The sequence below is a fragment of the Dendropsophus ebraccatus genome, unplaced genomic scaffold (assembly GCF_027789765.1).
Source record: "Dendropsophus ebraccatus isolate aDenEbr1 unplaced genomic scaffold, aDenEbr1.pat pat_scaffold_1058_ctg1, whole genome shotgun sequence".
NCBI classification, from domain to species: domain Eukaryota; kingdom Metazoa; phylum Chordata; class Amphibia; order Anura; family Hylidae; genus Dendropsophus; species Dendropsophus ebraccatus.
Window position 1 is genome coordinate 2,678 of NW_027208475.1, and position 15,282 is coordinate 17,959.

At 45.3% G+C, this 15,282-nt stretch overlaps 1 protein-coding gene across 1 annotated transcript; it reads right to left on the reverse strand.

The window, feature by feature from the left end:
• Positions 1-2,332: 2,332 nt before the first annotated feature.
• LOC138774732 (protein kinase C theta type-like) lies at positions 2,333-5,238 on the reverse strand. Its single transcript, XM_069955682.1, has 4 exons — positions 4,961-5,238; positions 2,973-3,226; positions 2,826-2,888; positions 2,333-2,723 (listed from the first exon to the last, which is right to left on the reverse strand). Exons 1-4 carry the CDS (start codon positions 5,165-5,167, stop codon positions 2,333-2,335), a joined length of 915 nt encoding a protein of 304 aa, XP_069811783.1. The 5' UTR covers positions 5,168-5,238.
• Between the last annotated feature and the right edge of the window lie 10,044 nt (positions 5,239-15,282).

Here is a 15,282-nt window from a genome sequence, read left to right on the forward strand (position 1 = left end):
TAAAAAGGCATTGTGATCAGCAAGATTCCCCTTGACACATTATTTTTTCCTGACATAGGAATAAAGAGAAGCACACGGATGTAGGGGGGGGGGGGGTAAAAGGAACATTTTATTTATAGATAAGGCAGGGGTGGTGGTGTTATTACTTATATATTTATGTATATGTGTAAATTATTCACCTATCCCACTAAACCTATTTTCGGGCTGGTCCCTAACCTGTATGATGTGGGAGTCTAATTTTAGATATATTTTAAGCTAGTGGTAATAGGGATGTGTGACCTAACATTATAAGAAACTAACCCTATTTACAGCTGTGTTGATCCAGAGGAAGGCGAAAACCCCATTAGAAGGAAAAATTCCTTCCTGACCCCAAATATGGCGATCGGAATAAATCCCAGGATCGAGCCGGTATCTAATCTACATGTACTAAGTGCTAGGTGTGAGTGCCTATACCTATCCTGTAGTGTGTGTGATTTTGGATGTGGTGCGCTGTGGTACTTACCTGGCCTGTGCTGAGGTGAGTTCAGGGATAATAGCCGCTATTCCGCGCCCCAGGACTACTACATGCGGCTATTGTTCCTGAACTCTCCAGATGGAAGCACAGGCCGCTCCTGGGGGTGTAGATGATCTTCAGGCTGGGGATGTTAGATGCCAGCCCGGGATTGGAGGTTTCATGTCGAGGTCTTGGGGCTGTATCCTGCTGGTAAAGGTCCTGCATGAAGATGTTATTGAGAGCGCTGATGTTTGTAGGGACAGCCGAGGTGGCACACAGCAGCAGAGACGTCCGTACGGGTCAGGAGGCTTGAAGCGGAGATTCGTTGGCGCGGGTTCATCCTCGCAAGACATAAGGAGGAAGACGTCTAATAAACTTATATGTACAGCCCAGCTTCTGTTATCATAGTGAATGGTCATGGTAATGAACCATCCAGCTATATAACAGCAACATGTGATTGGTGTCCTGTGTGTAAAAGGGCCACTTACCAGATGGTCGTGGATTCCTTCACAGTCTAGATCTTCTCATCCATCTAAGGAGAAATAGAGACATAGTCACTGACAGAGATAGCAGACAAGGACCAAGCTAACAAGAACCTATTTGATTGAATCTTACCGGGTCCAACTTGGTGACATGTAATTGAAGTCGTCCCGGGGGTGAAGGGTGTCGGTGTCCTCCGGCCACTGCAGATGTTGACCTTTGCAGACCTGTCTCCATTGGCTTCCATGGTGGTGTTACTCTCCTCTCCTCCAGTTCCTTCCAGCCGATGGTGTTGAAGAATGGATGCTGCCTGATGTTCCCGCACACACCCACACACCCTGATGTCTCTGCGGTGTTTTGGTTGATCTCCCTGAGGTCAACCAGCGTCCTTTTGCATGCACCTACTAGTCATTGCTCCCACTAGCCAGAAACCTACTCCACACTGATGAGGGGCAAAAACCCCGAAACAGCTGTCTGTGGATGGATACCTTGCTGAGGTGTCTCCTTAACTGGAGAACGCCTTTGGCTTGGTTGTTCCTTCCCGGAGGGAAGGTCTGGCTAGTTCACTGACGTCGAGACATGTGATGGTGTCTCTGCAGTGTTCTTTTGCATATTTGATTTCCCAGGGGGCAATGTTCTAGAATACACTGACGTTGAGACACGTGATGGTGTCTCTGCGGTGTTTTGGTTGATCTCCCTGAGGTCAACCAGCGTCCTTTTGCATGCACCTACTAGTCATTGCTCCCACTAGCCAGAAACCTACTCCACACTGATGAGGGGCAAAAACCCCCGAAACAGCTGTCTGTGGATGGATACCTTGCTGAGGTGGTCTCCTTAACTGGAGAACGCCTTTGGCTTGGTTGTTCCTTCCCGGAGGGAAGGTCTGGCTAGTTCACTGACGTCGAGACATGTGATGGTGTCTCTGCAGTGTTCTTTTGCATATTGATTTCCAGGGGGCAATGTTCTAGAATACACTGACGTTGAGACACGTGATGGTGTCTCTGCGGTGTTTTGGTTGATCTCCCTGAGGTCAACCAGCGTCCTTTTGCATGCACCTACTAGTCATTGCTCCCACTAGCCAGAAACCTACTCCACACTGATGAGGGGCAAAAACCCCGAAACAGCTGTCTGTGGATGGATACCTTGCTGAGGTGGTCTCCTTAACTGGAGAACGCCTTTGGCTTGGTTGTTCCTTCCCGGAGGGAAGGTCTGGCTAGTTCACTGACGTCGAGACATGTGATGGTGTCTCTGCAGTGTTCTTTTGCATATTTGATTTCCCAGGGGGCAATGTTCTAGAATACACTGACGTTGAGACACGTGATGGTGTCTCTGCGGTGTTTTGGTTGATCTCCCCTGAGGTCAACCAGCGTCCTTTTGCCCGCACACACCCAGGCGCTCCTCAGGATTCTTACGCAGCAGCTTCTTGATGAGATGTTTTCCGTCAGCGTCGATCCAAGATGGAAATTTGGGGTTCTCGGTGGTCATGGCCTTGAAAGCCTGTTGCATGACGGGGCCGTTGTAGAATGGGTGGCGTCCTGTGGCCATCCTGGACAGCACAATCCCCAGGCTCCACCAGTCCACTGCTGCGCCGTATCCTCTCCTGAGAAGCACCTCGGGGGCCATGTAGTGGAAGGTTCCCGCCATTCCATCGATGTTCCTGGAGGCGGTCACCCCATCTTCGGCCAATCCCAGATCGATGATACGGATGTGGCCGTCAGCATCCACCATGATGTTCTCCGGCTTCAGGTCTCTGCAATGAAAGAAGAGAAGAGAATGATAAATCTGCCCAGTGATACAGGAAACTGTGGATAGATCCCTGCATGACCGAGCAGACAGAGAAGGCTCTACTTACCGATGGACGATGTTCTTCCTGTGGAGGAACTGGAGAGCACTTACCATCTCTGCTGTGTAGAATCTCATAGAAAAGAAAAGAAAATAGTCATTAATAACACTCTTCTTTAACAATTTCCTTCAACCCCAGAAGAAACCCATTCCTTACCTTACGTTGCCGATGTTCAGGTAGCCGCACATCCTGATCAATCCCTCCAGGCTGCCACCGGACAGATACTCCGTGATGATGTAAGCGCGTTCCAGAGACTCGTGTGCGGCATAGAGGTGGCATATGAATGGGCAGTCTCTGGACGCCTGGAGTATCCGCCGCTCTCTCACGATGACTTCGTCGTTGTCCTCCTTCTTCTTGATGATTTTGATGGCCATGTAGATGTTTCGGCCGGGGACTGATGCCAGGACCACCTAAAGAAAATAAACCGAGAATACACATTAGAAGACGTCTGCAGGAGGGGTGGGCTGTGCTGTCAGTCTGTCAGGTTGTGTTTGTATTGGATGCTCTATAAAGAGATCGTAAAGGGATATTCCACTATTATGTAGCATGAGATGTCTCAATGAGTGGGTTGTGGTCATTGCAGTTAATATCTCCAGGAAACAGATAGGCTGCTGTAAGGTTGTATTGAAGCTATAGAGGTCAGTTTATGTAATTGTGCCTTACAGCAGCCTATTTGGACCTGGCAGTAGATATAAACAGTGTCCCTTCCCCACAGCTGTGATCCCATAGATCAGCTCTATAGGGAATCAGAATCCCCCTGTATAGAAGCCCTACACCTGACTATGGAGATAAAGGGGAGATGAGCTGTGGGGTGTAAAGTAGTAGTTATGGAGCAGTGAGATCTCTAGATGTCTACCTGATACTATAGATTAACATTACAGGTAGGGCTGGGCGATGTGGCCTAAAAATAAAATGATGGGTGTAGTAGTAGTGGATGAGGGGTTTAGTAATAGGGGCATAGTGTGAGTACTAGTATCAGGATTGAAAGCAGTAGTGGTAGTTTTGGAAGTAGTTGTATCACGAGTGGAAGTAGTAGTAGTAATAATAGTAGGAGCAGTATTGGGAGTTGTAGTATGAGAAGTGGGGGTAGTTGAAGCAATAGTAGCGGGAGCAGTATTAGGAGCAGTAGTAGCAGAAGTGGGGGTAGTAGTAGCAATAGTGGGAGCAGTATTAGGGGTAGTAGTAGCAGAAGTGTGGGTAGTAGAAGCAATAGTAGTGGGAGCAGTATTAGGAGTAGTAGTATCAGAGTGAGGATAGTAGTAGCAATAGTAGTGGGAGTGGTATGTAGCAGAAAGTGAGGATAGTAGTAGCAATAGTAGTATTACCTGGTAGTCGCGGTGGGGGAGGGGTTGGGCGCCATGCTGAGTCCTCACCTACTCTCCAGTAATCGCACCGTGTCTCTCCTGCCCCGGGGGCTGCTAGGTGCCCAGCTGCTGCGGCCGCTCAGGGTGCTGTCACAGGCGGGTGGTGGCGATCTCTTGGGTGCAGGCGGCTTGATGGTGATCTAGTAGATGACTGGATGGGCGGGCGGCAGTTCCAATCTTCTGGGTCCGGGCTGTCCAGCAGCGAGTGCACTGACCTGCAGGAGGAGCAGCTTGCCCGTAGGGCCACTGCTCCACCTGCGCCCAGGTCAGAGCATTTTTCTTTTTTTTTGAAAATCGAATTTACGATTTTCCCAAAAATTTTAATCGAATTTAAAAATCTAGGCAAATTAATCAAACTAATTTGATTAATCGCCCAGGCCTAACTACACGTATGGCTAGGCTGACACTGTGTATATGTAGTTCGTTCAATATATACGTTTTATTTTTTTTTTTTAAAAAGCAGATGCAAGAAAACGGATACATTGAACTGATGGGTAAATACGCAGTGTGGACCCAGTCTAACAGACCTGTAATGGCTGATAACAGGGAATAATAGCTTGGGATATAATAGACATTTAGACGGAGATATATCAAGCAGTATTACGGTAGTAACGTCCTCTGTTGCCATAACAACCAAGCACAGCTCAGCTCTCAATTTCCCAGGGTTTGTGAGTATAGAAAGCTGATCTGTGACTGGTTGCTATGGGGAACAGAGGACATGGCTGCTTGATAACTCTCCCCCATAGGGTATAAAGGGATATGAGAAGTTGTAGAACTTACCTTTCCAAAGTTGCCCCTACCCAAGCCCTGGTGGATGGTGAAGCGGCTGATGGGAAGCCTGGGGTAGGGGCTGGATGTCTCCTCATCCTCCAATCCTCTCCTCCTCTTCTGGATCTTGTCCAATCCAGCGCTGCTCTCCTCTTCCTCCTCTCTCTTCCTCTTCCCGTCTTCTCTCTTCTTCTCCTCGCCGTGTCCAGTGGACGCCATTTCCGCAGTTCTCTTCTCTGTAGACTTCAGTCCAGTCGCTTCGGTCGCCAGTAGAAAGTGAACAGCGGTGGTTGTCGCGGTGATGTGATGTCAGAGGTCATAGGACCCTCAGGTGGCACCTGCCAGGCAGGAGCCCATAGAGCTGCTCTGCCATATACACTGTGCTGTGGGCATCATGAATGACAGTCTAGTGTCCAGAGGAATGACAGGGACCATCATGGCGGCTTCTTCTAGTGCTGTATTAGTAGTAGATGGGGCAGGTGATGAGACTGGTATATTGGGGCTGGCAGTGGTGCCCATAGTTCATCACAGTCTGTATTACCATGTTATATGTGGAGATTATAGTGGATGGCAGCAGGAGAAATGACTGGTTTTACCATCTACTGATGGATGAGACAATACACATGGATGTGCTGCAGGTTTCTCTGATATTCAGTTATATACCTGTATATAGTGAGATCAGCAGCTGCATTGTCACCGCTCAATCCCTCTCCTAACACACATCATTTGTTACACTGCTAGTGGGGTCACTGTATATAAGGGACGTGCTGTGTATATGGGGACACTGTATATAAGGGATGTGCTGTGTATATGGGGACACTGTATATAAGGATGTGCTGTGTATATGGGGACACTGTATATAAGGGATGTGCTGTGTATATGGGGACACTGTATATAAGGGATGTGCTGTGTATATGGGGACACTGTATATAAGGGATGTGCTGTGTATATGGGGGGACACTGTATATAAGGGATGTGCTGTGTATATGGGGGACACTGTATATAAGGGATGTGCTGTGTATATGGGGACACTGTATATAAGGGATGTGCTGTGTATATGGGGACACTGTATATAAGGGATGTGCTGTGTATATGGGGACACTGTATATAAGGGATGTGCTGTGTATGTAGGACATTGCATATAAGAGATGTTCTGTGTATATGGGGACACTGTATATAAGGGATGTGCTGTGTATATGGGGACACTGTATATAAGGGATGTGCTGTGTATATGGGGACACTGTATATAAGGGATGTGCTGTGTATATGGGGACACTGTATATAAGGGATGTGCTGTGTATATGGGGGACACTGTATATAAGGGATGTGCTGTGTATATGGGGACACTGTATATAAGGGATGTGCTGTGTATATGGGGACACTGTATATAAGGGATGTGCTGTGTATATGGGGGACACTGTATATAAGGGATGTGCTGTGTATGTAGGACATTGCATATAAGAGATGTTCTGTGTATATGGGGACACTGTATATAAGGGATATGCTGTGTATATGGAGACACTGTATATAAAGGGATGTGCTGTGTATGTAGGACACATTGCATATAAGAGATGTGCTGTGTATATGGGGACACTGTATATAAGGGATGCGCTGTGTATGTGTGGGACAATGTATATAAGGAAAGTGCTGTATATATGAGGACACTGTATATAAGGGATGTGCTGTTGTATATGGGGACACTGTATATAACATGTGCTGTGTATATGGGGACACTGTATATAAGGGAATGTGGCTGTGTATATGGGGACCTGTATATAAGGGATGTGCTGTGTATATGGGGACACTGTATATAGGGATGGTGCTGTATATATGGGGGTCACTGTATATAAGGATGTGCTGTGTATAATCTGGACACTACAGGTGAAGACAATCATAATGTGAAGGAATATTCTTCCCCTGTTATCTTCCGTAATGTGCAAACAGTAGTGTAGTTCAGGGTACACCAACCCGACCAAACAATTCTTGTGTGAATAAACTATATACTAATCAGTATCCATACTAGCATATGTAGAATATATATATAGCTGCATACTGTTGCATACCACTGCAAACCCCTTGTCATCATTTTTCCTGATACAGAAGGTCACTCATATATTCAGTTCTTACAAAGTCAGATTTTCCCGCTAAAACCACCATGTAGTGATTCAAGATTCTCACTTAATGAGGTGTTGTTACAGCACCATGGAGAGCACTGGTTTGTCAGAACGCCGGTCCTCTTGTTTACCAGCGGAGACCGAACACTCCTTCTGGGCGTGCAGGGGGGAGGCGCGCTACAGCTGTGCGGCAGCTATTTCTTCCAGCTACCACAGGCACTCCCGATACTCAGCCAAAGCAGGAGGACGGGAGCATGTCTCCGGATTGAGCGCTTGCTGTAAGTAACACTTAGTTGCTGTAAGGAGCACTTAGTGCCTGCTACTGCTAGAGTATCCACGCCAGTATGGTAGACATGGCAGTAATAACACCATTCTGGTCTATGTTTGCCCACAGGTTTACTGTCCTGATGTATAAGCCTGTACCCAGATAGACCATAGAACAGGACACATTGAGTACTATGTAATATATCTATCTCATTGTCATCCTCCACTGCTTTGGTCATACTGATTTGGCTTTCTTACATTACTCAGTGTCCATACACCTGTACTGAATTGGTGGGACATATATCCTGGTGGTCGTCTGGACAATGGTACAGTGAGTACAGGACACAGCAGCGCTTCTACTGTTCATCACGCACATGTAACTATTGGCGTGCTTAATGTACCATATAGCTTGTGATTTTGTGAGGAAAAACTATTTGTATACAGCATGTCATGACTTTCTGACCTTTTAGCCCCTGATGATGTGACCGACATTGGTGCTGAAATGCGCTGGGAAAGGTGGTCTATTGTTTTCCTTGGACAGTGTGGTGACACCCCCTCCCCATGACTACATAGTTTTGGAGACTTTTGTAAATATTTTGATTTAATATATTTTATTAATTTGATCCAATAAGATAATTTTTAAGCGTATTCTTTCTGTATCATTCTACCTGTTATCTTATATAATGTACATTTACAGTATCATAGAGAGTTCTGTTTCATGGAAGGGATCAATAAAGTCCTTACTGTAATATTGTTACCAAGTATTAGATTCTTTAACTTTTTATTGTTGTAGTTAAAGCCTTTTCTGGTCTATGATCTCAGCCTCCTGACATAGTCGCTATGATGCAGTCATGTCATTGCATCAAGCCTATATCTGGAAACACCACTCTACATGCGTCCAGTTGCCATCCTAGGCATACTTTGTGTGCCATACCTATGGGCTAACTTACACGCATGCATAGAAACTGCCAGTTCAGAAAAAACATCTGTAAACTGAGATTAAAAGATCAAGGATATGCAAACTGTATATTAGACAGAGCGGTAAATAAAGTGGACACAAAAAATAGACAAGAACTGTTAAATAATAAATCCAAAAAGTACAAATGAAAAATAGATTAACAAAACCCACACTAGTATTACAGTATAAGTCCTCAGTTTAATAAAATAAAATAAATTGATTATAAATCAAAATCTGTATATCTTAAAAGAGGACAATATACTGGACAAAATACTGACTGAAGGGTTAATGTGGTATCTCGCAGGGCCCGAACATTGGGTAATGAAATAACACCCTCCTTTCCTATACCTAAAAAAAGTAAAAGCACTTGGCTGGGCACCAAAGGTTTTTTTAGGTGTGGAAACACACCATGTAAAACATGTTCCTATGTGAAACAGTGCAAAACATTTACCAACACCCAACTAATATACGGTCTTTTTTGAACTGCAACAGTAATAATTTGGTATATTTAATTACGTGTATGTCATGAATGTGCCTGTGCGGAACTCCGTGCGCCCTTGGCTCGTGCTGCGCGCTTGAAATGGCGCTGAAATTCAGTGTTTTTGTATGTTGTGCGGTCCTGGCCTTGTCTGAACACTGGCCTATTTCCTTCTGTGTTTGTTCAGCCACACCCGCCTGAGATACTCCTGGCCATTTCGGAGTTAACTCTGATGCTGGTTAGCTTGTCTGGTCAGGTTTCTCTTGCCCCAAGTGTTCTGAGGAGATTAGGGGTCTGGTCCAATCAGCTCCTGCACTGGACCTCTGGTCTCCTATATAGTGTGTGCCAGCCTGCCTCTCACTGCCGGATATTGAGCTTGTCTCAGCCTGCTTCTGCCTCTGTTTAGTTCTCTGTTTATTCTGACTATTTTTGCCTTGTATTCTGACTATCCCTGCTTGCTGCCTGCCCTGACCATATTGCCTGTTTATTGACCTTGCTTGTTGGATTGTGTTTTTGTACTGCGCTGCCCGATTGTTGTGACCCGGACTGTCGACCATTCTTATTGTGTTTGTTCGTTTTGTCTTGTCCATTGTTTCACGTATCCAGGCCAGGGATCGCCGCCAAGTTGTCCGCTGCCATTTTAGGGCAGATTGCGGCAATTAGGTAGGGACAGTGGGAGGGGCTGAGCTCAGGGTTCACTGTCTCTGTGTGTTTGGTGTGACTGGTCGTGACAGTGTACTAATTGCAACAAAATTATGTGGGTTGCACAAGCAGGAAATTAAAAGTGAGAATTAATGAACATCTATATGATATTCAACATGCCACCACTAGAGGCTTATCGGGAGCCTCAAAAACACTTTGTGGAGGAGCATAGTGGCTCTACTGAATTTTTTCAGGTAATTGCTATTGAGAACATTTTTAAACCGCTAAGGGGAGGTAATATACAGCAAAAAATAAAAACAGGGAAGCATATTGGATGTTCAAATTAAATACTTATGCCCCATATGGTTTAAATGTACGAAAAGAATTACTCTTGCATTATTAGGTAGTCTCTGTTCAAATTATAGATTATATATTGTGCATTGTATCTTATGTTTTTATTTATTCCTTTTGTTGTATAAGAAATGTTGGATCTATGTTGTAATCTATATAGTAAAGTAAGGGTTAAGTTCCTTTGTCCACAGTTAGCTAGTGAGTGTGATGTTAGTTAATTAGTCTTCACGTGTGGTAGGTGGGAGATTCTCACGCCAGTGATGCTAGGTCAGTGTAAGACTTGAGGTATTTATATCGCTGCTACTATGAGAGAAGGTAGCCTAGAGTAAGAGTGCAATAACCGCACTGGAAACGCGTCGGCGTTTTGTGCTGGGGGTCTGTGTGCAGTTGTACCACATGGTGATTTTTATTCAATAAATGGGAAGTGATTTTCTTGAATATTTTTTGAGCCTGCTGGATCATTTACCTTGAAAAATTGATCAGTACGTCACTCGACATTGGAGTGGATCCGTGCAAGCTACAGGAAGATCGGTGCTGGAGGTGAGCTGGCTAAATTTCTCTTTTTTTACTATTGCATCATTGTACCTAGTCTAGATTAGTCTGTTGCCTATAGAATATCAGGGCAGAACCAAACACTCCTCCTCTTACAGCTGTATTACATGTTCCAGGCTGCGGTGTGTAAACAAGCACCAGTCTGTTAGATCGGGAGTCGCTTACAGACCCCACTACACGGCTCTACGATCGTGCGGCTCTTTGCTTTAATCTGCCGGTGGCAACATGTGTCCTATTACATAGGGACTGCAGATTATTATATGTCCGGTCATTGATCATCCCACAATAAAGTGTCTTCCTTTTGTCAGCTGATCTCTGGCTCTATTACAGGGGCCGGTCTTTTCCTGTTTGGCAAATAATTGTTCCGTGGAGTTTACCACATCTCACAAGGCTGCAGTAGCCGGGATAGGAGATAACTCTGCTCTCCATCTCTGCCAGGACTTGTCTGTGAACAGTCACCCATCATCCCCATGTCTATCTGGAGTGCCGAGGGCTCAGCAAGGTGTTCTAAAGGGTGAATCACAATGCAGTATGGGAAGGGGGGCTTTTTCAGGACTACTTAATCCTGTAAATGACATGTTTATTTTCCCATTGTATTGATTTTAACTTGGATAAAAGTAACGCCTCCAGAAAGAAGCTGGAGGTTGATATAGTAAGGAGATGGCGTCAAGCATAAAAAAAAAAAGTTCAGAGCAGATGGGCTTGACCTTACACTGACATGGGACACCTAGATGACTTGATGTCCTGTCATCACTCAGATACACACACAGTGATAGTGTCTCTCTGGACCTAAGAGAAGGCACATCTGCCTATTCCTCTGTGGACCAGTTCCAGCCTTTCCATCCACAACTATTCACTGACAAAAACATAAAATTCGAGTTAATGGTAAGAAGGGATAATGTGAGATCAACTGCAAAGATACTCAAGTAAATTTATTAGGAGTTGTATAAAGATAAAAATAAGCACATATAAAATCATAGATATCCCATATATGATTCAATTCAATACATACATATGGTTCTGATCATATAAAAAAAACAAATAGGTGTACACGCAAAAAGAGAATATGAAAACAAGGTTTCTGCAAGCAGAATGAAAAACACTTAAAATCTAGCAAAAGAAAGCTACAAAAATAGTCATATAATAGTCATAGATTATTTATATCCACTAATAGAGTGGTTATTGATTGTAAGCAACTTGCTTAATCTGACAGTGGATTGCGTGTAATACTCGGGATCACAGCCGCTGTGCTTAAGGGGACCTGTCACCCCGGTTGCCAGGGTGAAGCTCGCCCGACCCCTGTTGGAGCCCCTTATAGTTACCCCTTCTCGAAGTCCCAGTCCCGGTCCCGTTGCCGAGAAATCCAGAGATAAGTCCGACTCACCAGAGATGAGTCCGAAGCCCATAGAGAATTACTGCTCCAATCATTCTCTATGGGCGTCGGACTCATCTCTGGTGAGCGCGCGCACGTCTTCCGCTGGGAATTTCTCGGCGAGGGGATGGGGACCGGGACTTCGATAGGGGGATAAGCATGAGGGGCTTCACCAGGGGGTCAGGTGGGCTTCACCTCGGCAGCCGGGGTGACAGGTCCCCTTTAAATCTGGCAGTGAGCAAGTGTTGGAAACAATATGACAGTATGCATAACATTCTCTCCATACCCAGCATAGAGCAGCCACTCCACTATACATGACGTTTTTCTCATATTATTGTATCAAATGAAGCAAGTGTTCTATATATGAGACATTATAATGTTTTTTGATGAGATACAAGGTAAATAAGTATGAGTTACCAATAGAAGGTTGGATATAGGTTGGTATTGGGTAGGTAGAACATGAAGTGTTCTTAGCACCTTCCTATTTGGTTACTTGTCAGATGGTTGTGATGTCTTCACAACAGCAGAATATCCGGTTTATATATTAAAGAGGCTGCACAGCTTCTAGAACATGTCTGACGTCTACAGACAAGTAATGGTGGTAGATGTCATCATACCCAGATTATATTAGGACAACTTATTATGAGGCATCCAGGTTACTCTGCCACTACAACTTTAGGCTGGGTTCACACACAGAATATTTCAGGCAGTATTTGGTCCTCATGTCAGGTCCTCATAGCGACCAAAACCAGGAGTGGAATGAAAACACAGAAAGGCTATGTTCACACAATGTTGAAATTGAGTGGATGGCCGTCATATAAGGGTAAATATATGCCATTATTTCAATACAACAGCCGTTGTTTTAAGATAACGGCAAATATTTGTCATTAAATGGCGGCCATCCACTCAATATCAACATTAAGTGAACGTAGCCTTTCTGTGCTTTCAATCCACTCCTGGTTTGGTTGCTATGAGGACCTGACACGAGGACCAAATACTGCCTGAAATATACTGTACGTGAACCCAGCCTTATACAGCATCATCTACAGACAAAGCTGCAGTGGCGAGGGGGCAGTATCTGTCTATGTGGTCTGTACTATAGCTTGTCATAGTTTTGAAGGTTGTTTGCTGGGACTTGTGCCTTACAGTTTATGGCAATTCACTGTGCAAGATAGGCTGGTAAAAAGGAGAAAAAAAAGTTAAAGCTTAAAAATACCGCAATATATACAGTACATCACAGTCCAGTTTTTGCTTCTGTAGTTCCCACATTATCACTCGCCACGTAATGTCCAAAAATGTGATTTATAGCTCATTCCCTGGTTATGGTTACCTTCTGAAGTTCAGCTTTCTGGTCGCACATGCTCAGTGTCAGCACCAGGAGTTTTAGGACGGTGAGATGCTTCTCCCAGACACTAGAAACTAATGTGAGAGGCTTTAAAGTACGTGCACACTGCGGAATGGCGACAGATAACCCGTTGCGCATTCCGCAGCTCACACCTGCCAGCAGGCGTCTCCGCCCGTGTCATAGACTCCATTCTATGTAAGGACAGATTCCACCCTCCGTCCAAAGAATGAACTGGTTCATTCTTTTGACGGACGATGGAATCGCCCATGCATAGAATGGAGTCTATGACACGGGCGGAGACACGCACCACAGTCCGCAGGCGGGTGTGAGCTGTAGAGTACGCAACGGGTTATCCGTTGCCATTCCGTAGTGTGCACGTACCCAAAGGAAGCACAATGTGAGCTGCATAATGGTGAGAAGAAATGCTATTTAGCAATGAGAGGAATATATGTAGAGGATAGCCTGGACTAGATATGAGCGATGCATGATGGAAATTGTAGAAATAAGGAAAGATATTAAGCAGCTTCTCCTGTGTGTGTGCAGTGGATGCAGCCAGTCTCCAGCCTCCTGTCCTGAACAACTCAAAACTAGACTAAATGGAGCAGGTGGTCTTTTCTGCTGACAATCTTCTATGTTTCTAACTAATATTCACCATACACAAAGAAACACTGCTAACAATGCCAGATCCCTGTCATATAGAGGTGTCAGCCATAGTGATATTAAGCGTTCAGCTATAGTGATATAGAGGGGTCAGACATGGTGATATAGGGGTCAGCCATAGTTATACAGAGAGGGGTGACACTTAGTGATATATAGGGGTCACACATAGTGATATAGAGAGGGGTGACACACAGTGATATAGGGGTCAGCCATAGTTATATAGAGAGGGGTGACACATAGTGATATAGGGGTCAGCCATAGTGATATAGAGGGGTCAGCCTTAGTGATATAGAGGGATCAGCCATAATGATATAGAGGGGTCAGCCATACCGTTATAGAGGGTCAGCCTTAGTGATATAGAGGGATCAGCCATAGTGATATAGAGAGGGGTGACACACAGTGATAAAATTTTAACATATAACTCAGACTCAAAAGGTTAGATCACACCAGGTCTCATTCCTGAAACCCTCATTAATAGCTTAAAGAGTCACTGTCGTATTTTTTTTTTTTTTTGCAGAAATCAATAGTCCAGGCGATTTTAAGAAACTTTGTAATTGGGTTTATTAGCCAAATCTGCCATTATCTGCATGTAAAAGCCTTTTCCCAGGTCCCCCCCTCCTTCCTCTTTTTCATCCACTCAAAAAAAATCTGAAAATTGTGACTTGTTGCAGGAGACGTGCCCTGTCTGCTCTAGGGAGAGGGGAGGGGGGAGGAGGAAGGAGGGAGTTAGCCGGCAGCAGAAAGCAGATAACAGAGGATTACAGGCACGGAGCTGGGTGACAGCTGTAATCCGAACTCAGACAGGTCACTGGTGATGGTCCAAGAGATATCAGGTGAGGGATTTGTAGATTAACTCTTTGTTGTCCTGTTTTGGTCTTTTCTTTAGCTCTCTCCATAGGAGAACAATGAAGACAGGGGGGAGAGCTTCAAACTGCTTTTTAATGATAAAAATGCATTTTTCGGATAATAAACCCAATTACAAAGTTTCTTAAAATCGCCTGGACTATTGATTTCTGCAAAAAAAAATTTCATGACAGTGACACTTTAACCCCTTAGTGACCGCCGATACGGCTTTCTACGGCGGTCACTAATGGTCCTTATTCTGCTGCCATCAGCTTTTTACGGCGATGGCAGAGAATAAGGCTGCGGGGCCGGGACGGCCCCCACCCCATCCCCCCGGCTACCGGAGGTAGCTGAGGGGTTGGGGCAGTGTGTGGGGTCCGTCCCGCCCCCCCCCCTAACCGACGATCGCCGCTATTAACGTTATAGCGGCGACCGTCGGTAAAGGAGATTACCGGTGCCGCCGCCCGCCTTTCATCTCCCCCCGTCGTGAATCTACGGCGGGGGGAGATGAAATAAGTGTCCCCCAGACCTCAGATCAGCCCCCCCTAGTGCCCCAATAACTAACCCCCCTCCCCCGGCGGCCATCATTTCTAAGATGGCCGCCGCCATCGCTGTGAACCGACTAATGTCGGTTCACAGCGATGTAAAAGTTAAAATGAATGAAAGCCCCATGCTCTCCGCCACCGGAGGTAGCGGAGAGCATGGGGCAGTCATCGGGACCCCCCTGTTTGGTCCCGGTACAAGCGATCAGCGGT

What these genes read in the sequence shown, in the direction of transcription:
- LOC138774732 (XM_069955682.1), bottom strand. Translation starts at nt 5,167, where the DNA reads ATGGCGTCCACTGGACACGGCGAGGAGAAGAAGAGAGAAGACGGGAAG. An exon ending in CTGAACATCGGCAACGTAAG is followed by an intron (nt 2,889 to 2,972) that starts GTAAGGAATGGG and finishes CTTTTCTATGAG; the next exon opens with ATTCTACACAGCAGAGATGG. An exon ending in AGGAAGAACATCGTCCATCG is followed by an intron (nt 2,724 to 2,825) that starts GTAAGTAGAGCC and finishes CTTTCATTGCAG; the next exon opens with AGACCTGAAGCCGGAGAACA.